The 21,103-nt window shown below is 43.2% G+C and overlaps 1 protein-coding gene across 1 annotated transcript; it reads right to left on the bottom strand.

Moving 5' to 3' along the window:
- Positions 1–688: 688 nt before the first annotated feature.
- On the bottom strand, positions 689–20,355 carry supt4h1 (SPT4 homolog, DSIF elongation factor subunit). The gene is made up of 5 exons (XM_072589513.1): positions 20,227–20,355; positions 12,433–12,539; positions 11,268–11,323; positions 6,667–6,720; positions 689–2,524 (listed from the first exon to the last, which is right to left on the bottom strand). Exons 1-5 carry the CDS (start codon positions 20,296–20,298, stop codon positions 2,457–2,459), a joined length of 357 nt encoding a protein of 118 aa, XP_072445614.1. The 5' UTR covers positions 20,299–20,355; the 3' UTR covers positions 689–2,456.
- Positions 20,356–21,103: the final 748 nt, after the last annotated feature.

Genomic DNA, 21,103 nt, shown 5'->3' with positions numbered 1-21,103 from the left:
TACCCTATTGGCTGCAAAGTATTTTAAGGATGCAAAGGCTTTTTTTTTTAAAAATAGTAATCTCTCAAAAATTGTGAATTTAAAAAAAATGTAAATTGAAACACATCTCTAACCTCATGTTCAGAAGGTTACTTTACAGCCCACTACATGCAATCTGGAGTCCAACAGTTTTAGAGATTGTAACCTCTGTCCAATTTTAGTTTCCTTTTCATTTGCTAGTTACTTTTTCCTTCTGGATCGCAACTGTTCGTGATCCTGCCATTCATACCTCTGCTAGGTTAATCTCTTCTTGTTCCATTCCACTCCACTGACCTTGGACCATAGTTATTCATTTTCTCTTGCTCTTCCACCCACTTAGTTGTTCCCTTTGTTATTTTCCCACCACTTTCAATTACATTGTCTAACATCATCTATTCTGAAGAAAGGTCACAGGACTGAATTTAATGCAGTTTCTCTACAGAAATGTGCAACAATGAAGTAAAAACACTGACTGACATCACAATCCCAACATTTACATTAATGACCTATCCAAACTGAAGCAGCACAAAGCAGTCATCATTTTGGATCCCAAAGATGCACACGGTACTGATAATACATGCGCCACATTGAACTTTCAAGCTTCTTTGATAAACATAAGTTGTCAGCACATGCTCTGACATAATTCTAATTGAAAATACAAGTATGTAGATCCAGATTAAAATAAATACTTTATTTATGGCATCACAATCTCTTGCTGATCTTAAAAGGTTAAACAGCAAGGACAAGTAAATATACTGTTCAAAGGAGAACATGAACTGATAAGACACAAACTTTTGTGCTGACAAAGTAAGAGCTCAGAAACAAAACATTAGGAGACTCGAAATTCTGCTACCACATCCATTGTTTCATTCACCTAAACTGATACCCACTGACAAACTATTTGTTTAACCAAAACTTTAACCTTAAAAGTCTCAGCCTTGTTTTCACATCTATTCTTATCCTGTAGTGTCCTCCAGTTCTACAAACCTTTCAAGATATATGTACTCCGCTATTTCTGGTCTCCAGTTCATCTGCAATTTAAATGCTCTGACATTGAGACAGGCCTTTAGTTTCCTAGGCTCTAAATCTGACATTTTCTTGAAGACTCTCAGCCTCAAAGCACTTTTAAAAAGGCTTTTAAATAAAAACTTTTCTTTCTGAACAAAATATTTCATGCAACTGCTAATTTTTGCTTAGTGACAGTGCTCTGAAGGAAACTGAAAAGGCTGCACCACATTAAAATGTGCTATTTCGAGAGAGAGAAAAAGTCTTGCATTTATATAGCAGTTTTCACAACCACAAAAGTACTCGTCACATGTAGACATTGTTGTAACCTATGAAATTCCCGTACACAGCAAAATGATAATGACCCAACAAACTGTTTTTGGTGTTAATTTGTGGATAAACACTCACCGTGACAATGGGAACAACTTTGACATACTTCAAAATAGTACCGTGGGATTTTTACAACCACTTAAGCATGCAGACTCTGTGTAGTATCTCACTTCAACAGTATTTCACTAGTATCAGCCTTGATTTTTCTGTTCAAGCCATTATAGGTGAGAAAGCTACCAACTGAACTATTGCTGAGACTCAGGATGAATATTTTGGGTTGTTTTATTATTTCATTTTCCTCCTTATTATAATATTCTCCAAACAGTATTGCTGCACATTAAACAGCATACAAAAAGAAGACTGCAAGCCTTTGAAATTTAAACAACATACCATAATTGTGGGTATGATCGCCGAGTTGGGAAGTCGATTTGCAGACTTCATCCCCTGTCCAGTTGACATCTTCAGTGCTTTGGAGCATCCTGTGAAGTGCTGCTGTACTTCAGTATATCGGGTATATACCGACCACTACAACAAACGACTGGAACCGGCAAACAGAAACAGCAGGAACAGAATCAAATAAATTTCCAGAAGAGACAGTAGAGCAGCACTTCACAGGAGGCTCCAAAGCACTGAAGATGTCACCTGGACAGGGAACAAAATGTCTGCAAATCAATTTCCCAGCTAAGCTAACATACCCACAACTACAGCAACAGACACCTGAGGTATAAATCGTAATGCAATCCTTGAATTTAAACAGCATCTTGTGAGTTCTCAATTCTTCAATAAATACTAGCAAATCCATTCTTCAACTTTCACTTCTCCCCAAAGTAGTTTTGGGATTGTAGTTACCTAAACACTTGATGCTTCCCATTTACATAGTAGAACTTCACTGCAATCAGCACTAAACAGTCAAATTAAAGTTAAAAAAATATGAACTGGCGTACTCTTTCTTGGAGCAAAAGAAAAACAATTCACTGATCCATAAATGCATTGCAATATATCTGCAATAAGAACGTTACAGAATAGTCTAGTTACAAATAAGAAACGGTGAAACCTAGCTGGAAAGAATCATTAGTAATAATTTTGACGGCAAAGTTGAGCCATTAAGATTTGATAGCAGTATCTCTTGATTTGTAGATCACACCTCGACTCTTCAATTCCCTTACAATACCTGTAAACACAGAGTGAGATGAAACTGTGAACGTGCGCAGATTCACAAGTCAAGCCACTAGAGAACAAGACAACAGGTTTATTGTATGATCAATTGCACCAACTGATATTTCAGATCTACTTCCAAACCTAGGTAGAATTACAGGAGTACATCACCAAAGGCGTCATTGTACTCCCCTATAAAAAAAGGTAGATGGTGACATACTAGAAATGTCACAGGAATAGGCCCAAGCTAATGCACAAAAGACATGGATTCAAATCCTATCAGGGCACCTGGCAGAAATTAAATGCAACTAATTAATTGATATAATTTTAAAAATTGGAATTTCTTTATTAATGCTGTGAAATGCTTCGATCGATCACTGGATATTAGGAATGAAAACAAAAAAAACAGCTTGGTTGAATAGATGCTCTTGTCCTTCTGTCACTGTGGAAGAAGAGCTCAAGCCCCACTCCAAGTCTGAGCTTCTGGTACGCATCAGGAGTGAGCACTGCTCTTATTATGGAATTTTTGCAACCTTTAATGATACTGGGTTCAGTGGCACTGGCAACAGTCTTCAGCAAACCCTGGATTTTTTTTTAACGAGCTGAAATCTAATCATGGACATCAAACTGGAAGTGCATTTCTTTGCTACACAAGCTAGAAATCAGACCTCATTTGTATTTCTCTAATCTTCTGGAAATGCGGAACCAGCAAACACATTAGGACACTGTAAAGTCAAAGTCATTTTGTTTAAGAATGTAAAAGTAAATTAACAATTTTAGACTTCTCTTAAAAAACCTTTTCCGGGTTATTTTTACAATTTGAAAAAGTTTCAAGATATTATTCCATTTTCATAGAAAAGTACAGCAGAGAACAGATGTTGTGCCAAGGAATAATCCTAATGAAAAATAAAATAACCTAACCTACACACCCCTCAATTCACTGCTGTCCATGTGCATGTCCAGCAGTCGCTTAAATGACCCTAATGACTCTGCTTCCACCACCACCACTGGCAACACATTCCATGTATTCACAACTCTCTGCGTAAAGAACCTACCTGCGATGTCCCCTCTATACCTACCTCCTAATATCTTAAAACTATGACCCCTTGTGCCAGTCAATCCTGCCCTGAGGAAATATGTCTGGCCATTGACTCTATCCATGCCTCTCATTATCTTGTATACCTCAATCAAGTCATCGCTCTTCCTCCTCCTCTCAGAGAGGAGCATCTGAGCTTAGTCAACCTCTCTTCAGAAGGCAAGCCCTTCAGTCCAGGCTGCATCTTGGTAAACCTTCTTTGCACCCTCTCCAAAGCCTCTGTATCTTTCCTATAGTAGGGTGACCTGAACTGGACACCATATTCCAAACGTGGTCTCATCAGGGACTTGTAGAGCTGTAGCAAAACCTCGCAGCTCTTAAACTCGATCCCCCTGTTAATGAAAATCAAAACATCATATGCTTTCTTAACAACCCTATCCACTTGTATGGCAACTCTGAGTATAGCAGCAGTTGGGACATTATGTTGCACATGTATTTCTGGTATAACACAATGGTTCCTGCAACTCTACTTAAGGCTGCCTTCCAACGAAACTTGGCAACAACCTTCTTGTACTGAGTAGATAACCCCATGCTATGCATGGAGTCAAAGAGTGTGGTGCTAGAGAAAGCACAGCAAATCAGGCAACATCTGAGGAACATAAGAACCAACGTTTCAGGCATAAGCCCTTCATCAGGATTGAGGCTTGTGGGCCAAGGGTATTGAGAGATAAATGGGAGGGGTTGGTCCTGGGGATGAAGGAAGCTGGGAATGTGATAGGTCGATGAAGGTGGGGATGAAGGTGATAGGTTGGACAGTTCAAACGGACAGGGACTGGCATAAGCTGGGGCTGGGGGAAGATATGAGGAAACTGGTGAAATCCACAATGATTGCAGGGTCCCAATGCGGAAGATGAAATGTTCTTCCTCCAGGTGTCAGGTGGTTGGGTTTACTGATGGAGGCGGCCCAGAACCTGCATGTTTATGTGGAGTGGGAGGGGGGAGTGTAGTGTTCAGCCACAGGGCAGTGGGGCTGGTCAGTGTCGGTGTCCCAAAGATGTTCTCTGAAACGACCTGCAAGTTGGCGTCCTCTCTCTCCAATGTAGAGGAGGCCACATTGGGTGCAACGGATGCAGTAGATGACATGTGGAAGTACAGGTAAATTTCTGTCAGGTGTGGAAGATTCCTTTGTGGGTCTTGGACAGAGGTGATGGGGGGGGGGGGGGAAGGGAGAAAAGAGATGTGGGCACAGGTTTTGCACTTCTTGCATTGGCAGGGGAAGGTGCGTTGGTAGGGGGCATGGACCTGACAAGGGAGTTGGAGGGAATGGAGGGGGAAATGCAGATGGGATGGAGGAGGAATATCTCTCTGGTGGTGGGGTCTGTTTGTAGGTGGCAAAAATGGCAGAGGATGATGTGGTGTATTTGGAGATTGTTGAGATGGAAGATGAGGACCGTGGCGTTCTGTCCTTGTTGCAATTGGAGAGGGTGGGGTTCAAGGACAGAGGTGCAGGAAGTGAAGGAGATAGATTGGAGGGCAGAGTTAACCATGTGGGAGTGGAAATTCCAGTCTTTCAAGAAGGAGGCCATCTAGGATACTCTATGGTGAAACTGGCCTTCCTGGGAACAGATACGGCAGAGACAGAGGAATTGGGAATAAAGGAAAGTGTTTTTACAGGAGGCAAGCTGGGAAGAGGTGTAGTCCAGGTAGCTGTGGGAGTCAGTGGGTTTGTAGTGGATGTCCGTGTTGAGTCAGTCACTGGAAATGGAGATGGAAAGATCTAGGAAGGGGAGGGAGGTGTCTAAGATACTCTAGGTGAACTGGAGGTCAGGATGGAAGGTGTTGGTGAAGTTGATGAACTTTTCAACCTCCTTGTGCTCGCACCAACACAGTCATTGATGTAGCGGAGGAAAAAGGTGGGGAATGGTGCCCAGGTAGTGGTGGAAGATGGACTTTCATGTACCCGATAAAGAGGCAGATATAGCTGGGGCCCATGCAGGTGCCCACGGCTACCCCTTTGGTCTGGAGGAAGTGAGAGGATTCAAAGGAGAAGCTGTTGAGGGCAAGGACCCGTTCAGTCAGTTAATGAGTGTCAGTGGAAGGGTACTGGTTCGGTTGGCGAGAGAGGAAGAAATGGAGGGCTTGGAGGCCTTTGTCATGGTGGATAGATGTGACCCGTTGCACCAGATGTGGTCTCCTCCACATTGGAGAGATAGGACACCAACTTGCAGATCATTTCAGAGAACATCACTGGGACACCCACACTGACCAACCCCACCACTCTGTGGCTGAAGACTTCAACTCCCTGTCCCACTCCACTAAGGACATGCAGGTCCTGGGCCTGCCAAACCCTAACCACCTGATGCCTGGAGGAAGAACACCTCATCTTCCACCTTGGAACCCTCCAGCCACACAGGGTCAATGTGGATTTCACTAGTTTCCCCATTCACCACCCCCTCCTTAGCCCAGTCCCAAGCTTCCAACTCAACACCACCCTTTTGAACTGTCCTACTTGTCCATCTTCCTTCCCAACCTCCTCTCTGACCTACAACTTTCACCCCACTTCATCTACCCAGGACATTCCCAGCTACCTTACACACACCACCCCCCCCCCCCAACCTTTCCATTTATCTCTCAGCCCCCTTGGCCCACAAGCCTCATTCCTGATGAAGGGCTTATACCTGAAACGTCAATTCTCTTGCTCCACAGATGCTGCCTGGCCCAGTTGTGCTTTTCCAGCACCACACCCTTCGACTCTGATTTCCGGTCCTCACTTTCTTCAAAGCTATGCACAGAGTAGAGCTTCTCTCACCACCACCTGGCTAAATTTCTGTTACAGGTGCCTGAAATTAAAAGTTACATACAGTACTATACTGTGTCTAATTGTTACAAAGTTGATGCAGAGTCCAGAATATAATTGCCACATTTTAGCTCTAATCCATGAGAAACAACAACTAATTGGAAGGGCCTCGTTTGAAATAAATTCCTCTAGGATTGCATGACATTCACAGCCTAGAAACAGGCCATTCATCCAATCGGGTGGAAACAAGCTGAATACATTGATATCTGTGAGGACCAAACAATAAAAAAATTTAACCATGACAATATCACATATAATCTCTTACCCTGAGGTAACCGTCCGGTCACTGATACTGCATATATGCCCGGCTTGAAGTTACCTGAAAAAGAAGTAGGTATACCTTTTATTAAGTAATAGATACAAGTTATCATACAGCAACTCAGGCAAAAGTAAGGTTATAGAAGACTGCCTTGTGTAAAATAGTTACGAGTGTTCCAGATGATGCATAAGTAAAGTTTCATCACTGTCATTTCCATTAGCTTAAAAATCAGATCGCGGTTACTAATTTCCAACAACTGTATTTTAGCTTGAACATTACAATTACAACATAAAAATAAATTATTTCCATTCTGACTGGTTCCTGTACAAATAAACTTAGATCTCAAACAATAAAACAAAAAGAGCTCTGGATACTAGAAATCTGAAACAAGAAATACAAATTGCTGGCAAATCTCAGTAGGTCTGGCAGCATCTGCGGAGAGTAAGCAGAGTTAACCTTTCGAGCCCAGTGACTCTTCACTTCTAGGGAAGTGAAACTACCATGTTTACTGCTCTAGCCTATACATGACTATAAACGGACCTGTGAAGTGCTCTCACAAGCTACTCAGTTGTATCAAACCACTACAGAGTCGCAAGAATGAAATCAAACAGAACACCTGGCATTGAACCAGGCTCAGTAACATCACAAAGACACCATTGTCTACCCTTCCTTATGAGAAAGTTGGGATGGTTGTCCTACAGCAGAGTCAAGCAACAGCCTGACAGTCATACATATGTTCCAATGTATCAGACATGACCACAATCATTCCTCTTTGGCAGCATAGTGATACAATGTCAAATAGGAGATGCTCTGGGAGTCTTCAGCAGAGTCTCTGGACCCCATGAAGTCTTTTGGCATCACCTCAAAACACTGAGGGCACAGCTGCACTAATGTGCAGTTCTGGACACTAGAAGGATGTGATTGCACTGGAAAAGGTGCAGAGGAGACTCACTAGCATGTCACTGGGGTGGAGCAGTTCAACTATGAAGAGAGGGTGAATGACCTTGGGTTGCTGCTTTAGTGTATAGAACACTGACAGGGAAGCTGATAGAGATCTAGAAGATTATAAAGAGGCATGGTCAGGGTGGATCAAAGTTGAAAGGTCAATAAAAATATGTGTAATTGTAATAAGGTGAAAAGCAGAAGGTTTAAAAGGAGATTTGAAAATAAATTACCCAAAGTGATGGGAATCAAGAACGCGCTACCTCAGAGTACTCGAGCTGGGAAACATCACAACTTTTAAAAGTAGTACTTGGATAAGCACTTTAAATGTCATTATATTCAAGGCTATGGGTTAAGTGCTGGAAAGTGAGACTAATGTAGATTTCAAGTAGTTTTTGTTGGTGCAGACTCAATGGACCGAAGGGCTTCTTCTGTATTCTATGATTCTGTGATTTTTACCTCCCATAAAGGACGATGGCTTGATTATTGAAGGTCAATCATTTCAGTCTCAGGACTTCACTGCACGAGTTCCACAGGGTAGTGTCCTAGACCTAATTGTTTTTGACTGTTTCAATGACCTTTCTTCCAACATATGCTCAAAAGGCAGAAGTTTGCTGTTAATTGGGATTGGTGCTGAATAGTCTGCAACACCTCAATAGATGCTGCAAGACTTGGACAAAATTAGGGCTTGGGCTGATCAGCAGCAAGTAACATTTTTACCAATAACTATCTCTAACAAGAGACAACATATCCCACGACGTTCAATTGTGTTGTTCCTGAATCCATCACTAATAGCATCGTCAGGGTTACTATTAACCAGAAACTGAACTGGACAGCCATATAAGTATTGCAGGTTACAAAAGCAGATCAGAGACTAGGAATTCGGAGAGGAGTAACTGATCTACTATGTCCCCAAGACCTGAACCATTCACAAGACAAGCCAGATTGGGATTTTTTAAAAAATTCATGGAATATGAGCATTGTTGTCTAAGCCAACATTTATTGCTTATCCCTTGCTGCCCTTGGAGAGATGTGAGCTGTTGTTCTTGAACTGCTGCAATCCCAGATAAAATTCAACAATGCCCATAGGGAAGGAGTTCAGGATTTTACCCAGTAACAATGAAAAAAAGCGATACAGTTCAAAGTAAGGAAGGTGAGTGGCTTGGAGGGGAACTTGAAAGTTTCCATGTATTTGCAATGCTTAGAACCCATTAAGGAATTTTAAAAGACACATTCTCCTCATAATAGCTGAACCATACAGAGCAGTAGGGCATCAAGTTTGTGCTGACCTTAAATGGACTGCAGTGTTTCAAACTGCCTCACTAGAGTAGCAAATTAGTCTCAGTTCTTGTTCATGGCTGCTAAGTGGTGACTCTTGTATATTACAATGATTCGAGGAGAAAGTGAGGACTGCAGCTGCTGGAGATCAGAGCTGAAAATGTGTTGCTGGAAAAGCGCAGCAGGTCAGGCAGCACCCAAGGAGTAGGAGAATCGACGTTTCGGGCGTGAGCCCTTCAGGAATGAGGAAAGTGTGCCCAACATGCTAAGATAAAAGGTAGGGAGGAAGGTGCTGGTAAAGTGGATGAACTGTTCAACCTCCTCGTGGGAGCATGAGGCAGCGCCAATACAGTCATCGATGTAGCGGAGATAAGGTGGTGCCAGTGTAGCTGCGGAAGATGGACTGTTCCACATATCCTAAGAGGCAGGCATAGCTGGGGCCCATGCGGGTGCCCATGGCTTTCACCCCGACCTCAAATTTACCTGGACCTTCTCAGACTCCTCCCTCCCCTTCCGAGACCTCTCCATTTCTAGCTCAGGCGACCGAATCAACACGGACATTTACTATAAACCGACCGACTCCCACAGCTACCTAGACTACACTCCTCCCACCCTGCCCCCTGTAAAAACGCCATCCCATATTCCCAATTCCTTCATCTCCGCCACATCTGCTCCCAGGAGGACCACTTCCAATACCGTACAACCCAGATGGCCTCCTTCTTCAAAGGCTGCAATTCCACCCCTAGACGTGATCGACGATGCTCTCCACTGCATCTCTCCACTTTCCGCTCCTCGCCCTTGAGCCCTGCCCCTCCAATCGCCACCAGGACAGAATCCCACTGGTCCTCACCTACCACCCCACCAACCTCCATATACATCATATTATCCGTCGTCATTTCTGCCACCTCCAAACGGATCCCACCACCAGGGATACATTTCCCTCCCCTCCCCTATTAGTGTTCTGAAAAGACCACTCCCTCCGTGATTCCCTCATCAGGTCCACACCCCCCACCACCAACCCAACCTCCACTCCCGGCACCTTCCCCTGCAACCGCAAGAAATGCAAAACTTGCGCCCACACCTCCCCCCTTACTTCCCTCCAAGGCCCCAAGGGATCCTTCCATATCAGCAACAAATTCACCTGCACCTCCACACACATCATTTACTGCATCCGCTGCACCCGATGTGGCTTCCTCTATATTGGGGAGACAGGCCGCCTACTTGCGGAACGTTTCAGAGAACTCCTCTGGGACACTCAGACCAACCAATCCAATCACCCCGTGGCTCAACACTTCAACTCCCCCTCCCACTCCACCAAGGACATGCAGGTTCTCTGACTCCTCCATCGCCAGACCATAGCAACACAATGGCTGGAGGAAGAGCGCCTCATCTTCCGCCTAGGAACTCTCCAACCATAAGGGATGAGCTCAGATTTCTCCAGTTTCCTCATTTCCCCTCCCCCCACCTTGTCTCAGTCCCAACCCTTGAACTCAGCACCACCTTCCTAACCTGCAATCTTCTTCCTGACCGCTCCGACCCCACCCCCACTCCGGCCTATCACCCTCACCTTAACCTCCTTCCACCTATCGCATTTCCAACGCCCCTCCCCCAAGTCCCTCCTCCCTACCTTTTATCTTAGCCTGCTGGGCACACTTTCCTCATTCCTGAAGAAGGGCTCATGCCCGAAACATCGATTCTCCTGCTCCTTGGATGCTGCCTGACCTGCTGCGCTTTTCCAGCAACACACTTTCAGCTATTACAATGATTCTCCTCTCAACTAGCCAGCCTTTCACATGCTCACACAGTCAAAGTTTATACATGAATAATAGTTATATCAGCTAACTACTTTATATCAGTAAAATAGTAGAGGAGACAATGGGAAAGATTAGACAAGAAAGAAAACAATGTCCTTTTAAACATCAGTGCTGTTCTCCTTATGGAGCTCAACAGCAGCCAAGTTTAGAGGATTGTGAGCAATAGAGTGAAGTGTTCTGGCATTTAAATGAGGCTTTAGAAAATTTAAAAAGCATAATGTAGTTCAAAGTCCAGCAGAATTTCTGTACATGGAATCTGAACTTTGAAGAATTATGGAACACTTAGCAAAAAGTAGGTAATGATTTGCATCTATTTTTAGATCTGCACTAATTGACTATTGCAAAGCATTACGTTCAACTGACAAACCAAGGCTGCTTACTAAAATCATATTTACAATTTCTAGGTAGGATAGAATGTTATTTACACACTTGCATAGGACACGATAATCAGTGATACACCATGAGAATGGTACATAATCTACTGTCGAGATAATTATTGCTCCACCCCACTAAAGTGATGCCTAAGTTTAATATTATTATATTTCAGCATGCCTAAGATCGCTCTAAACTTACTTATCCGCTGCCATTTAGAGACCCAACTGTCTTCAGGACTCATCATTGCAATAATCCTGGAAGAAACAAACAAATATATTTGAACAGTATGAATAGCTATATTCCACAACATCTACAAACAATGTTATCCACTTCCTCAAGAGTCAAAAGTAATTCAAAACCTTAGTTGTCCTTTAGATTCACACTACCATCAAGTGTGTCACAAAGCTTGTCCTTTTTCTTCTAAAAGCTGTTCCTTGGCTCAAGGATACTGTGTCCTTGATTTTTTTTCAGAGGGGTAATAAACCAGGCTGGGCTCCAAACAGTCTGGTTTGGTACAGAGATGAAAAGGATTTTGAGAGGCCTTTTGTTTATATGTAAACAGATGAGACTTCAGGCCAAAGTGGTCATGTTTTAGAAGTGATTTGTATAAATGAAAGGGGAGGGGTCAGCTTTCTAGCTGAGCTGAGCAGTTCAGTCCAGAACTGGTTGAATTCAATAGTGAGCTGTGTGAAACATCTCTCTCTCTCTCTCTCTCTCTTCTAACTTCAACCTGTAAGCACGTGTTCTATTTTTACTGGTTTTTCAGGGGGGTTGCTTATTGGGACTGTTGCGTATATTCCGAAGAGCATAATTAAATCTAGTTTGGCTAGACTAAGCTCTGTAGGGGTTCTTTTTTCTGTTCTGTGTGTTTCATTGGGTAATTTTGTGAATAACTTTTTGTCAGTTTTAAAATCTAGTAGTCAACTTAACTACCTCACTCTGGATGCAAGCCCAAGTTCTAGAGCCATTTACCAAAGAAAGCGTTCTATACCATTTCCAAAGCCTTTATGTCTTTCCTAAATTGCAGTATCCAGAATGGGATGCTGTCCTCCACTGGGGCCAAACTAACGGCTGATAACAGTTCAGTGCAAGGTTCCAGCTTTTTTTGCACTAATCTTCTTTTGGTAAAGACCAAGATCCCATTTTTTTGTGAACTACATTAATCTGCACCACCCCCCCACCCCCACCTCCAAATACTTGCAATGGTTCTTTTAATTAATGCAACAAGAACAGCTCTTAAAGACAGGTCTTCGCCTTTTCCAAATAAATGCCACACCCTCTTCCAACGCATTCCCCAAATTAAAAAAAAACTATTACTTGCCCTTCCCCACCTATAAAATTGTACAAATGTGAACTAACTTACCCATCAAAAGACGAACTGGTACAGTCATACACCATTTCTCGATTCCCCTTCATTTGTAGGTAGGAATCACAGTTATCACAACCATCATATTCAAACTGATCTATAGTCTTAAACAGAAGAAAAAAAAGACAAATACCATAAGACATAGGAGCAGAAATTAGGTCATTCAGCCCATCGAGTCTGCTCTGCCATGGCTGATATGTTTCTCAATCCCATTCTCCCACTTTCTCCTTGTAACCCTTAATACTTAAGAACCCACCTATCTCAGTCTTAAATATACTCAATCTGGCCTCCACAGCCTCTGTGGCAATTAATTCCATAGATTCATCACTCTGTGGCTGAAGAAGTTTCTCCTTATCTCCATTCTAAAAAAGGTTCTTCCCTTTACTCTAAGGCTCAGGGACTGGTCTCTCCTACCAATGGAGGCATCTTCCCAACATCCACTCTACACAGGCTATTCAGCATTCTGCATATTTCAATTGGGTCACCCTTCTTTTTCTGAATTCCATAGAAGAGGAGTCCTCAAAATGTTCCTCATATAGAGTAAGAGAGTCATAGAGATGTACAGCACAGAAACAGACCCTTCAGTCCAACTCATCCATGCCAACCAGCGATCCCAACCTAATCTAGTCCCACCTGCCAACACCCAGCCTATATCCCTCCAAACCCTTCCTATTCATATACCCATCCAGATGCCTTTTAAATGTTACAATTGTACTAGCCTCCACCACTTCCTCTGGCAGCTCATTCCATACACGTACCACCCTCTGCGTGAAAACGTTGCCCCTGAGGTCTCTTTTATATCTTACCCCCTCACCCTAAACCTATGCCCTCTAGTTCTGGACTCCCCCAGCCCAGGGAAAAGACTTTGTTGACTTATCCTATCCATTTCTCTCATAATCTTGTAAACCTCTATAAGGTCATACCTCAGCCTCAATGCTCCAGGCAAAACAGCCCTAGGCTATAGCTCAACCTCTCCCTATAGCTCAAATCCTCCAACCCTGGCAACATCCTTGTAAGTCTTTTCTGAATCTTTTCAAGTTTCACAACATCTTTCCGATAGGAAGCCAACCAGAATTGCACGCAATATTCCAACAGTGGACTAACCAATGTCCTGTACAGCCGCAACATGACCTCCCAACTCCTGTACTCAATAGATTAGGTTAGATTACTTAGTGTAGAAACAGGCCCTTCGGCCCAACAAGCCCACACCGACCAACGAACGACATAGGAAGGGAAAAGGTTGAGATTCTGAAGGGAGATTACAGAGAGTTAGGCAGAAATTTGAAAAAGGAGGCCCTCAAGCGTAGTAATATCTGGATTACTCCCAGTGCTACGAGCTAGTGAGGGCAGGAATAGGAGGATAGAGCAGATGAAGGCATGGCTGAGGAGCCGGTGTATGGGAGAAGGATCCAAGCTTTGGATCGTTGAAATCTCTTTTGGGGTAGAAGTGACCTGTACAAGAAGGACGGATTGCACCTAAATTGGAAGGGGACTAACATACTGGCAGGGAAATTTGCGAGAACTGCTTGGGAGGATTTAAACTAGTAAGGTCGGGGGCGGGGGAACCCAGGGAGATAGCGAGGAAAGAGATTGATCTGAGATGGGTACGGTTGAGAACAGAAGTGAGTTAAACAGTCAGGGCAGGCAGGGACAAGGTAGGACTAATAAATTAAACTGCATTTATTTCAATGCAAGGGGCCGAACAGGGAAGGCAGATGAACTCAGGGCATGGTTATGAACATGCGACTGGGATATGATAGCAATTACGGAAACGTGGCTCAGGGATGGGCAGGACTGGCAGCTTAATGTTCCAGGATACAAATGCTACAGGAAGGATAGAAAGGGAGGCAAGAGAGGACGGGGAGTGGCATTTTTGATAAGGGATAGCATTACAGCTGTGCTGAGGGAGGATATTCCCGGAAATACATCCAGGGAAATTATTTGGTTGGAATGGAGAAATAAGAAAGGGATGATCACCTTATTGGGATTGTATTATAGACCCCCCCCCCCCAATAGTCAGAGGGAAATTTAGAAACAAACTTGTAAGGAGATCTCAGCTATCTGTAAGAATAATAGGGTAGTTATGGTAGGGGATTTTAACTTTCCAAACATCGACTGGGACTGCCATAGTGTTAAAGGTTTAGATGGAGAGGAATTTGTTAAGTGTGTACAAGACAAATTTTCTGATTCAGTATGTAGATGTACCTACTAGAGAAGGTGCAAAACTTGACCTACTCGAGAAGGTGCAAAACTTGACCTACTCTTGGGGAAATAAGGCAGGGCAGGTGACTGAGGTGTCAGTGGGGGAGCACTTTGGGGCCAGCGAACATAATTCTATTCGTTTTAAAGTCGTGATGGAAAAGGATAGACCAGATCTAAAAGTTGAAGTTCTAAATTGGAGAAAGCCCAATTTTGACGGTATTAGGCAAGAACTTTCAAAAGCTGATTGGAGACAGATGTTCGCAGGTAAAGGGATGGCGAGAAAATGGGAAGCCTTCAGAAATGAGATAACAAGAATCCAGAGAAAGTATATCCCTGTCAGGGTGAAAGGGAAGGCTGGTAGGTATATGACTATGCTGGATGACTAAAGAAATTGAGGGTTTGGTTAAGAAAAAGAAGGAAGCATATGTCAGGTACAGTCAGGATAGATCGAGTGAGTCCTTAGAAGAGTATAAAGAAAGTAGGAGTATACTGAAGAGGGAAATCAGGAGGGCAAAAAGGGGACATAAGATAGCTTTGGCAAATAGAATTAAGGAGAATCCAAAGGGTTTTTACAAATATATTAAAGGACAAAAGGGTAACTAGGGAGAGAATAGGGCCCCTCAAAGATCAGCAAGGAAGTCTTCGCGTGGAGCCACAGAAAATGGGGGAGATACTGAATGAATATTTTGCATCAGTATTTACTGTGGAAAAGCATAAGGAAGGTATAGACTGTAGGAAAATAGATGGCGACATCTTGCAAAATGTCCAGATTACAGAGGAGGAAATGCTGGATGTCTTGAAACTGTTAAAGGTAGATAAATCCCCAGGACCTGATCAGGTGTGCCCAAGAATTCTGTGGGAAGCTCGAGAAGTGATTGCTGGGCCTCTTGCTGAGATATTTGTATCATCGATAGTCACAGGTGAGGTGCTGGAAGACTGGAGGTTGGCAAATGTGGTGCCACTGTTTAAGAAGGGCGGTAAAGACAAGCCAGGGAACTATAGACCAGTGAGCCTGAACTCGGTGGAGGGCAAGTCATTGGAGGGAATCCTGAGGGACAGGATGTACATGTATTTGGAAAGGCAAGGACTGATTCAGGATAGTCAACATGGCTGTGTGTGTGGGAAATCATGTCTCACAAACTTGATTGAGTTTTTTGAAGAAGTAACAAAGAGGATTGATGAGGGCAGAGCAGTAGATGTGATCTATATGGACTTCCGTAAGGCGTTCGACAAGGTTCCCCATGGGAGACGTATAAGCAAGGTTAGGTCTCACGGAGTACAGGGAGAACGAGCCATTTGGATACAGAACTGCCTCAAAGATAGAAGACAGAGTGGTGGAGGATTGTTTTTCAGACTGGAGGCCTGTGACCAGTGGAGTGCCACAAGGATCGGTGCTAGGACCTCGACTTTTTTGTCATTTACATAAGTGATTTGGATGTGAGCATAACAGGTACAGTTAGTAAGTTGGCAGATGACACCCAAATTGGAGGTGTAGTGGACAGCGAAGAGGGTTACCTCAGATTACAACAGGACCTGGACCAGATGGGCCAATGGGCTGAAAAGTGGCAGATGGAGTTTAATTCAAATAAATGCGAGGTGCTGCATTTTGGGAAAGCAAATCTTAGCAGGACTTATACACTTAATGGTAAGGTTCTAGGGAGTGTCGCTGAACAAAGAGACCTTGGAGTGCAGGTTCATAGCTCCTTGAAAGTGGAGTCGCAGGTAGGTACGATAGTGAAGGTGGTGTTTGGTATGCTTTCCTTTATTGGTCAGAGTATTGAGTACAGGAGTTGGGAGGTCATGTTGCGGCTGTACAGGACATTGGTTAGGCCACTATTGGAATATTGCGTGCAATTCTGGTCTCCTTCCTATCAGAAAGATGTTCAGAAACTTGAAAGGGTTCAGAAATGATTTACAAGGATGTTGCCAGGGTTGAAGGATCTGAGCTACAGAGAGAGGCTGAACAGGCTAGGGCTGTTTTCCCTGGGGCGTTGGAGGCTGAGGGGTGACCTTATAGAGGTTTACAAAATCATGAGGGGCATGGATAGGATAAATAGGCAAAGTCTTTTCCCTGGGGTTGGGGAGTCCAGAACTAGAAGGCATAGGTTTAGGGTGAGAGGGGAAAAGATATAAAAGAGACCTGAGAGGCAACTTTTTCCACGCAGAGGGTGGTGCGTGTATGGAATGAGCTGCCAGAGGATGTGGTGGAGGCTGGTACAATTCCAACATTTAAGAGGCATTTGGATGGTTATATGAATAGGAAGGGTTTGGAGGGATTTGGGCCAGGTGCTGGCAGGTGGGACTAGTTTGGATTGGGATATCTGGGCAGCATGCACGGGTTGGACCGAAGGGTCTGTTACCATGCTATACATCTCTATGACTCTATGACTCTATGACTCTATGACTCTATGACTCTATGACTCTATGACTCTATGACTCTATGACTCTATGACTCTATGACTCTATGACTCTATGACTCACCGAAACGCAATCCACCCAGACCCATTCCCCGACATTTACCCCTTCGCCTAACACTACAGGCAATTTAGCATGGGCAATTCACTTAACCTGCACATTTTTGAACTGTGGGAGGAAACCGGAGCACCCGGAGGAAACCCACGCAAACATGGGGAGAATGTGCAAACTGCACACAGACAGTTGCCTGAGGTGGGAATTGACTCGGGTCTCTGGCGCTGTGAGGCAGCTGTGCTAACCACTGTGCCACCCACTACTCTGACCAATAAACGAAAACATACCAAACGCCTTCTTCACTATCCTATCTACCTGTGACTCCACTTTCAAGGAGCTATGAACCTGCACTCCAAGATCTCTTTGTATGTTAAGTTGTTCGCTCCTGGGACAATTCTCATGAACCTCTCTGAACCTGCTCCAGGGCCGGTACATCCTTCCTGAGATATGGGGCCCAAACCTGCACACAATACTCCAAATGTGGTCTGACCAGAGCCTTACAGAGCCTCAGATATACATCCCTGCTTTTACATTCAAGTCCTCTCAAACTAAATGCCAACATTGCATTTGCCTTCTAACTACTGACTCAACCTGCAAGGTTACTTTACAGAATCCTGGACTAGAACTCCCAAGTCTCTTTGCAATTCAGATTTCTGAATTTTCTCCCCATTTAGAAAACAGTCCATGCCTTATTCTTCCTACCAAAGTGCATAACCTCACACTTTCCCACAGTGTACTCCATTTGCCACTTTTTTGCCCAGTCTCCTAGCCAGTCTAAATCCTTCTGCAGCCTCCCGTCTCCTCAATGCTAGCTGCCCCTCCACCAATCTGCAAACTTAGCCAGAGTGCCTTTTATTCCTTCATCTAGATCGTTAATGTATAAAAGTGAAAAGTTGTGGTCCTAACACTGAGCCTTGTAGAACACCACTTGTCATCGTCTGCCATCCTGAAAAGGACCCTTTTATCCCTACTTTTTACTTTCTACCAAACAGCTAGGCTTCTATTCACCTTAGCATTTTGCCCCTAACACCATGGACATTCATTTTACTCAGTAGCCTCCTGTGAAGCCACTTATTTAAAAGCCTTCTTAAATTCAAGGTAGATAACATCCACTGACTCTCCTTGGTCTAACCAGCTCATTAGTTCCTCAAACGAATTCTAGAAGATTTGTCAGGCATGACCACCCCTTGATGAACCCATGCTGACTTTGCCTTATTTTGCCATACACATCCACGTATTCAGAAATCTCATCTTTCACAATGGATTCCAGGATCTTACCCATGACTGAGATTAGGCTAATCGGTCTGTAATTTTCCATCTTTTGCCTTACTCTGTTTTTTAAAGAGAGGTATCATGCGAGCAATTTTCCAATCCTCTAGGACCTTCCTGATTCTAGCAATTCCTGAAAGATCACCACTTACCCCTCCACTATCTTTTCAGCTATCTCCCACAAAATTCCAGGGTGTAGTCCATTTGGTCTAGGTAATTTATCCACATTCAAGACATTAGATTAAAATGATCAAATGGTATTTATAGGGTCAAAGACATTGATGTGTCTCCTACTACGCATTCCATCCATCCTTTTAGGCATAAAATGGTCGATTTCAATTTTGACTGAAAAGCTGGTACTATCACTAAAAGGAACAGTTGCAACAAAGAGTACAATGAGAGAGATAATGAGAGCAGCATTTCAATTAATAGCAAGTTCATACACATTGCAATTCCATTCTATGCCATACACAAGGCGTTTGGCTTCAAATTTTCAAGGAGTAACGTACTCAACTACAGAATTTTTCTCCAATACTTAGTCAGGGAGTCATCGTCGCACACCATGGAAACAGAGCTTTTTGGTCAAACCAGTCCATGCCGACCATAATCCCAAAGTAAACTAGCTCCACTTGTCTATCTTTGGCCCATATCCCTCCAAACATTTAGTGACATTTACAGAGATGTTCAGCATGGAAGCAGACAAGTCAGTCTAACGCTGAGGAAAGGTTACCAGATTCAAAATGTTAACCGATTTCTCATCACAGATGCTGCCAGAGCTGCTGAACTTTTCCAACAATTTCTGGTTTTGTTTCTGATTTACAGCATCCATAATTCATTCAGTTGTATTATTTTCTTCAGTCCATGTGACCAGACATGCCTAAGTTAATCTAATTCCATTTGCCAGCATTTGGCCATATCCCTCTAAACCCTTCCTATTCATGTACCCATCCAGATGCTTTTTAAAAATGTTGTAAATTGTACTAGTTTCCACCACTTCCACTGGTAGTTCATCCTATTACACACACACACCATCTTCTGCATAAAAAAAGTTGCCCCTTAGGTCCCTTTTAAAATTTCCGCCCTCACCCCCTAGGTTTGGAGTCCCCTACCCTGGAGATAAGGCCTTGACTATTCACACAATCTATGCCCTCATGACTTTTATATACTTTTAAAGTCATCCCTCAACCTCCTACACACCAGTGAAAAAGCATTCCAGCATATCCAGCCTCTCCTTATAACTTAAGTCCTCCATTTCCAGCAACATCCTTATAAATCCTTTCTGAACCCTCTCTAGCTAAATAATATCCTTCCTATAACAAGGCAATCAAAATTGGACACCGTACTTCAGACGAGACCTCACTAATGTCCAGAACAACCTCAACATGACATCCCAACTCCTACACTCAAAGGTACGAGCAATGAAGTCAAGCGTGCTAAATACTTTCTTAACCACTCTGTCGGCATGCAACTTCAAAAGAGTAACTACACGAATCCAGAGGTCTCTCTGGTCTATAACAGTACCCAAGGCCCTACCTATTATTTGGAGGCAGTAGGTTTAACGTCAAACCCTCAATGGAGGTTAGTTTTCATTAGTACATTATTATTGGAGCTGAACTTTTTTTGGTACGCACAGAAGCCGTTTTGAATTCTGCCTTCTGACAGCATATGAACGGTACGGAAAGAAGTATAGTTAAAAACGCCCCCATATAACTCACAATGGAAGCTGCAAGCAACCGAGCCTCACCAAAAAAATCAGCCCTCGCTGAGGACATTAAAGCTTCACTCACTCAGAATACGAGTTAGCGCGATCTAAATGAAGTAGTGAGCACCATACCCTCTATCCACACTTACTTTAACCAACGAACACAACAGACAAGCTCGCAAATGCCGTAAATCTTTAGGCACTGTCTCTAACGTTGCCATCACTGATGTAAAAATTTTGCCAATCTCTCCCAAAAAACTTCCGTCTACGCGATATTGTTAACGTCACTTCCGTAGACTTGACGCACCGTTGCGTCAAATACCTGCACCGACCGCAATATAGAGTGGCGCTGTCATTAACTAACGTTGACTCAGAACTCGTAATACGTATTGTCAACACAGCGATACCGTTAGCAGCGCATTTCTCATTTAAAAGGAATAAATATTACAGCCATTTTCAATTTACACCTTTCATTTATATATGCATTTTCTTATATTGCAATACACCTTCCTTAAGATACTAAACTAGGAAAATTTACTCAGTATTGGAAGTGACCCGTAAAACAATTACTATACTTATTGAAGTAATAGTTCTTTGAATTTTTATTTACATGCTAGTTCATGCTTAATTGCAATCCTTCTGACCTCAAAACTGTGCCATTTCTTTCAGTTCTACCATTCCCATCCCCTCCATTTCACTCCCACTTTCATTTGCAACCCCACTCCAAATTTCCATCCCTTTAATGCGTCCCGTGCAACCCCTTATTACCATTTTTTCCAAATTCCATCATTAAAGTCAATGTTTTGCATGCAATCTCCCCACTTACCATACAATTGTCCCTCCTCATGCTGTCTCCATACCATCTAAACCTACCCTTGTGTCTTTCACTCCAAACATGCAGCTCCTCCTCCCATCTTATCCCCATGTATTTCACCTCTACACATAATATCGAATTACATACAATCTTTTACATGTCTAACTGCATGCCATCTCTCTGATACTGCCCCACCCCTCCCATGACAGCCA

Source organism: Chiloscyllium punctatum, chromosome 19, assembly GCF_047496795.1.
Source record: "Chiloscyllium punctatum isolate Juve2018m chromosome 19, sChiPun1.3, whole genome shotgun sequence".
Taxonomy (NCBI): domain Eukaryota; kingdom Metazoa; phylum Chordata; class Chondrichthyes; order Orectolobiformes; family Hemiscylliidae; genus Chiloscyllium; species Chiloscyllium punctatum.
Note: the sequence above shows the minus strand (reverse complement) of the source record. Positions and strands in the feature narration are given on the sequence as shown.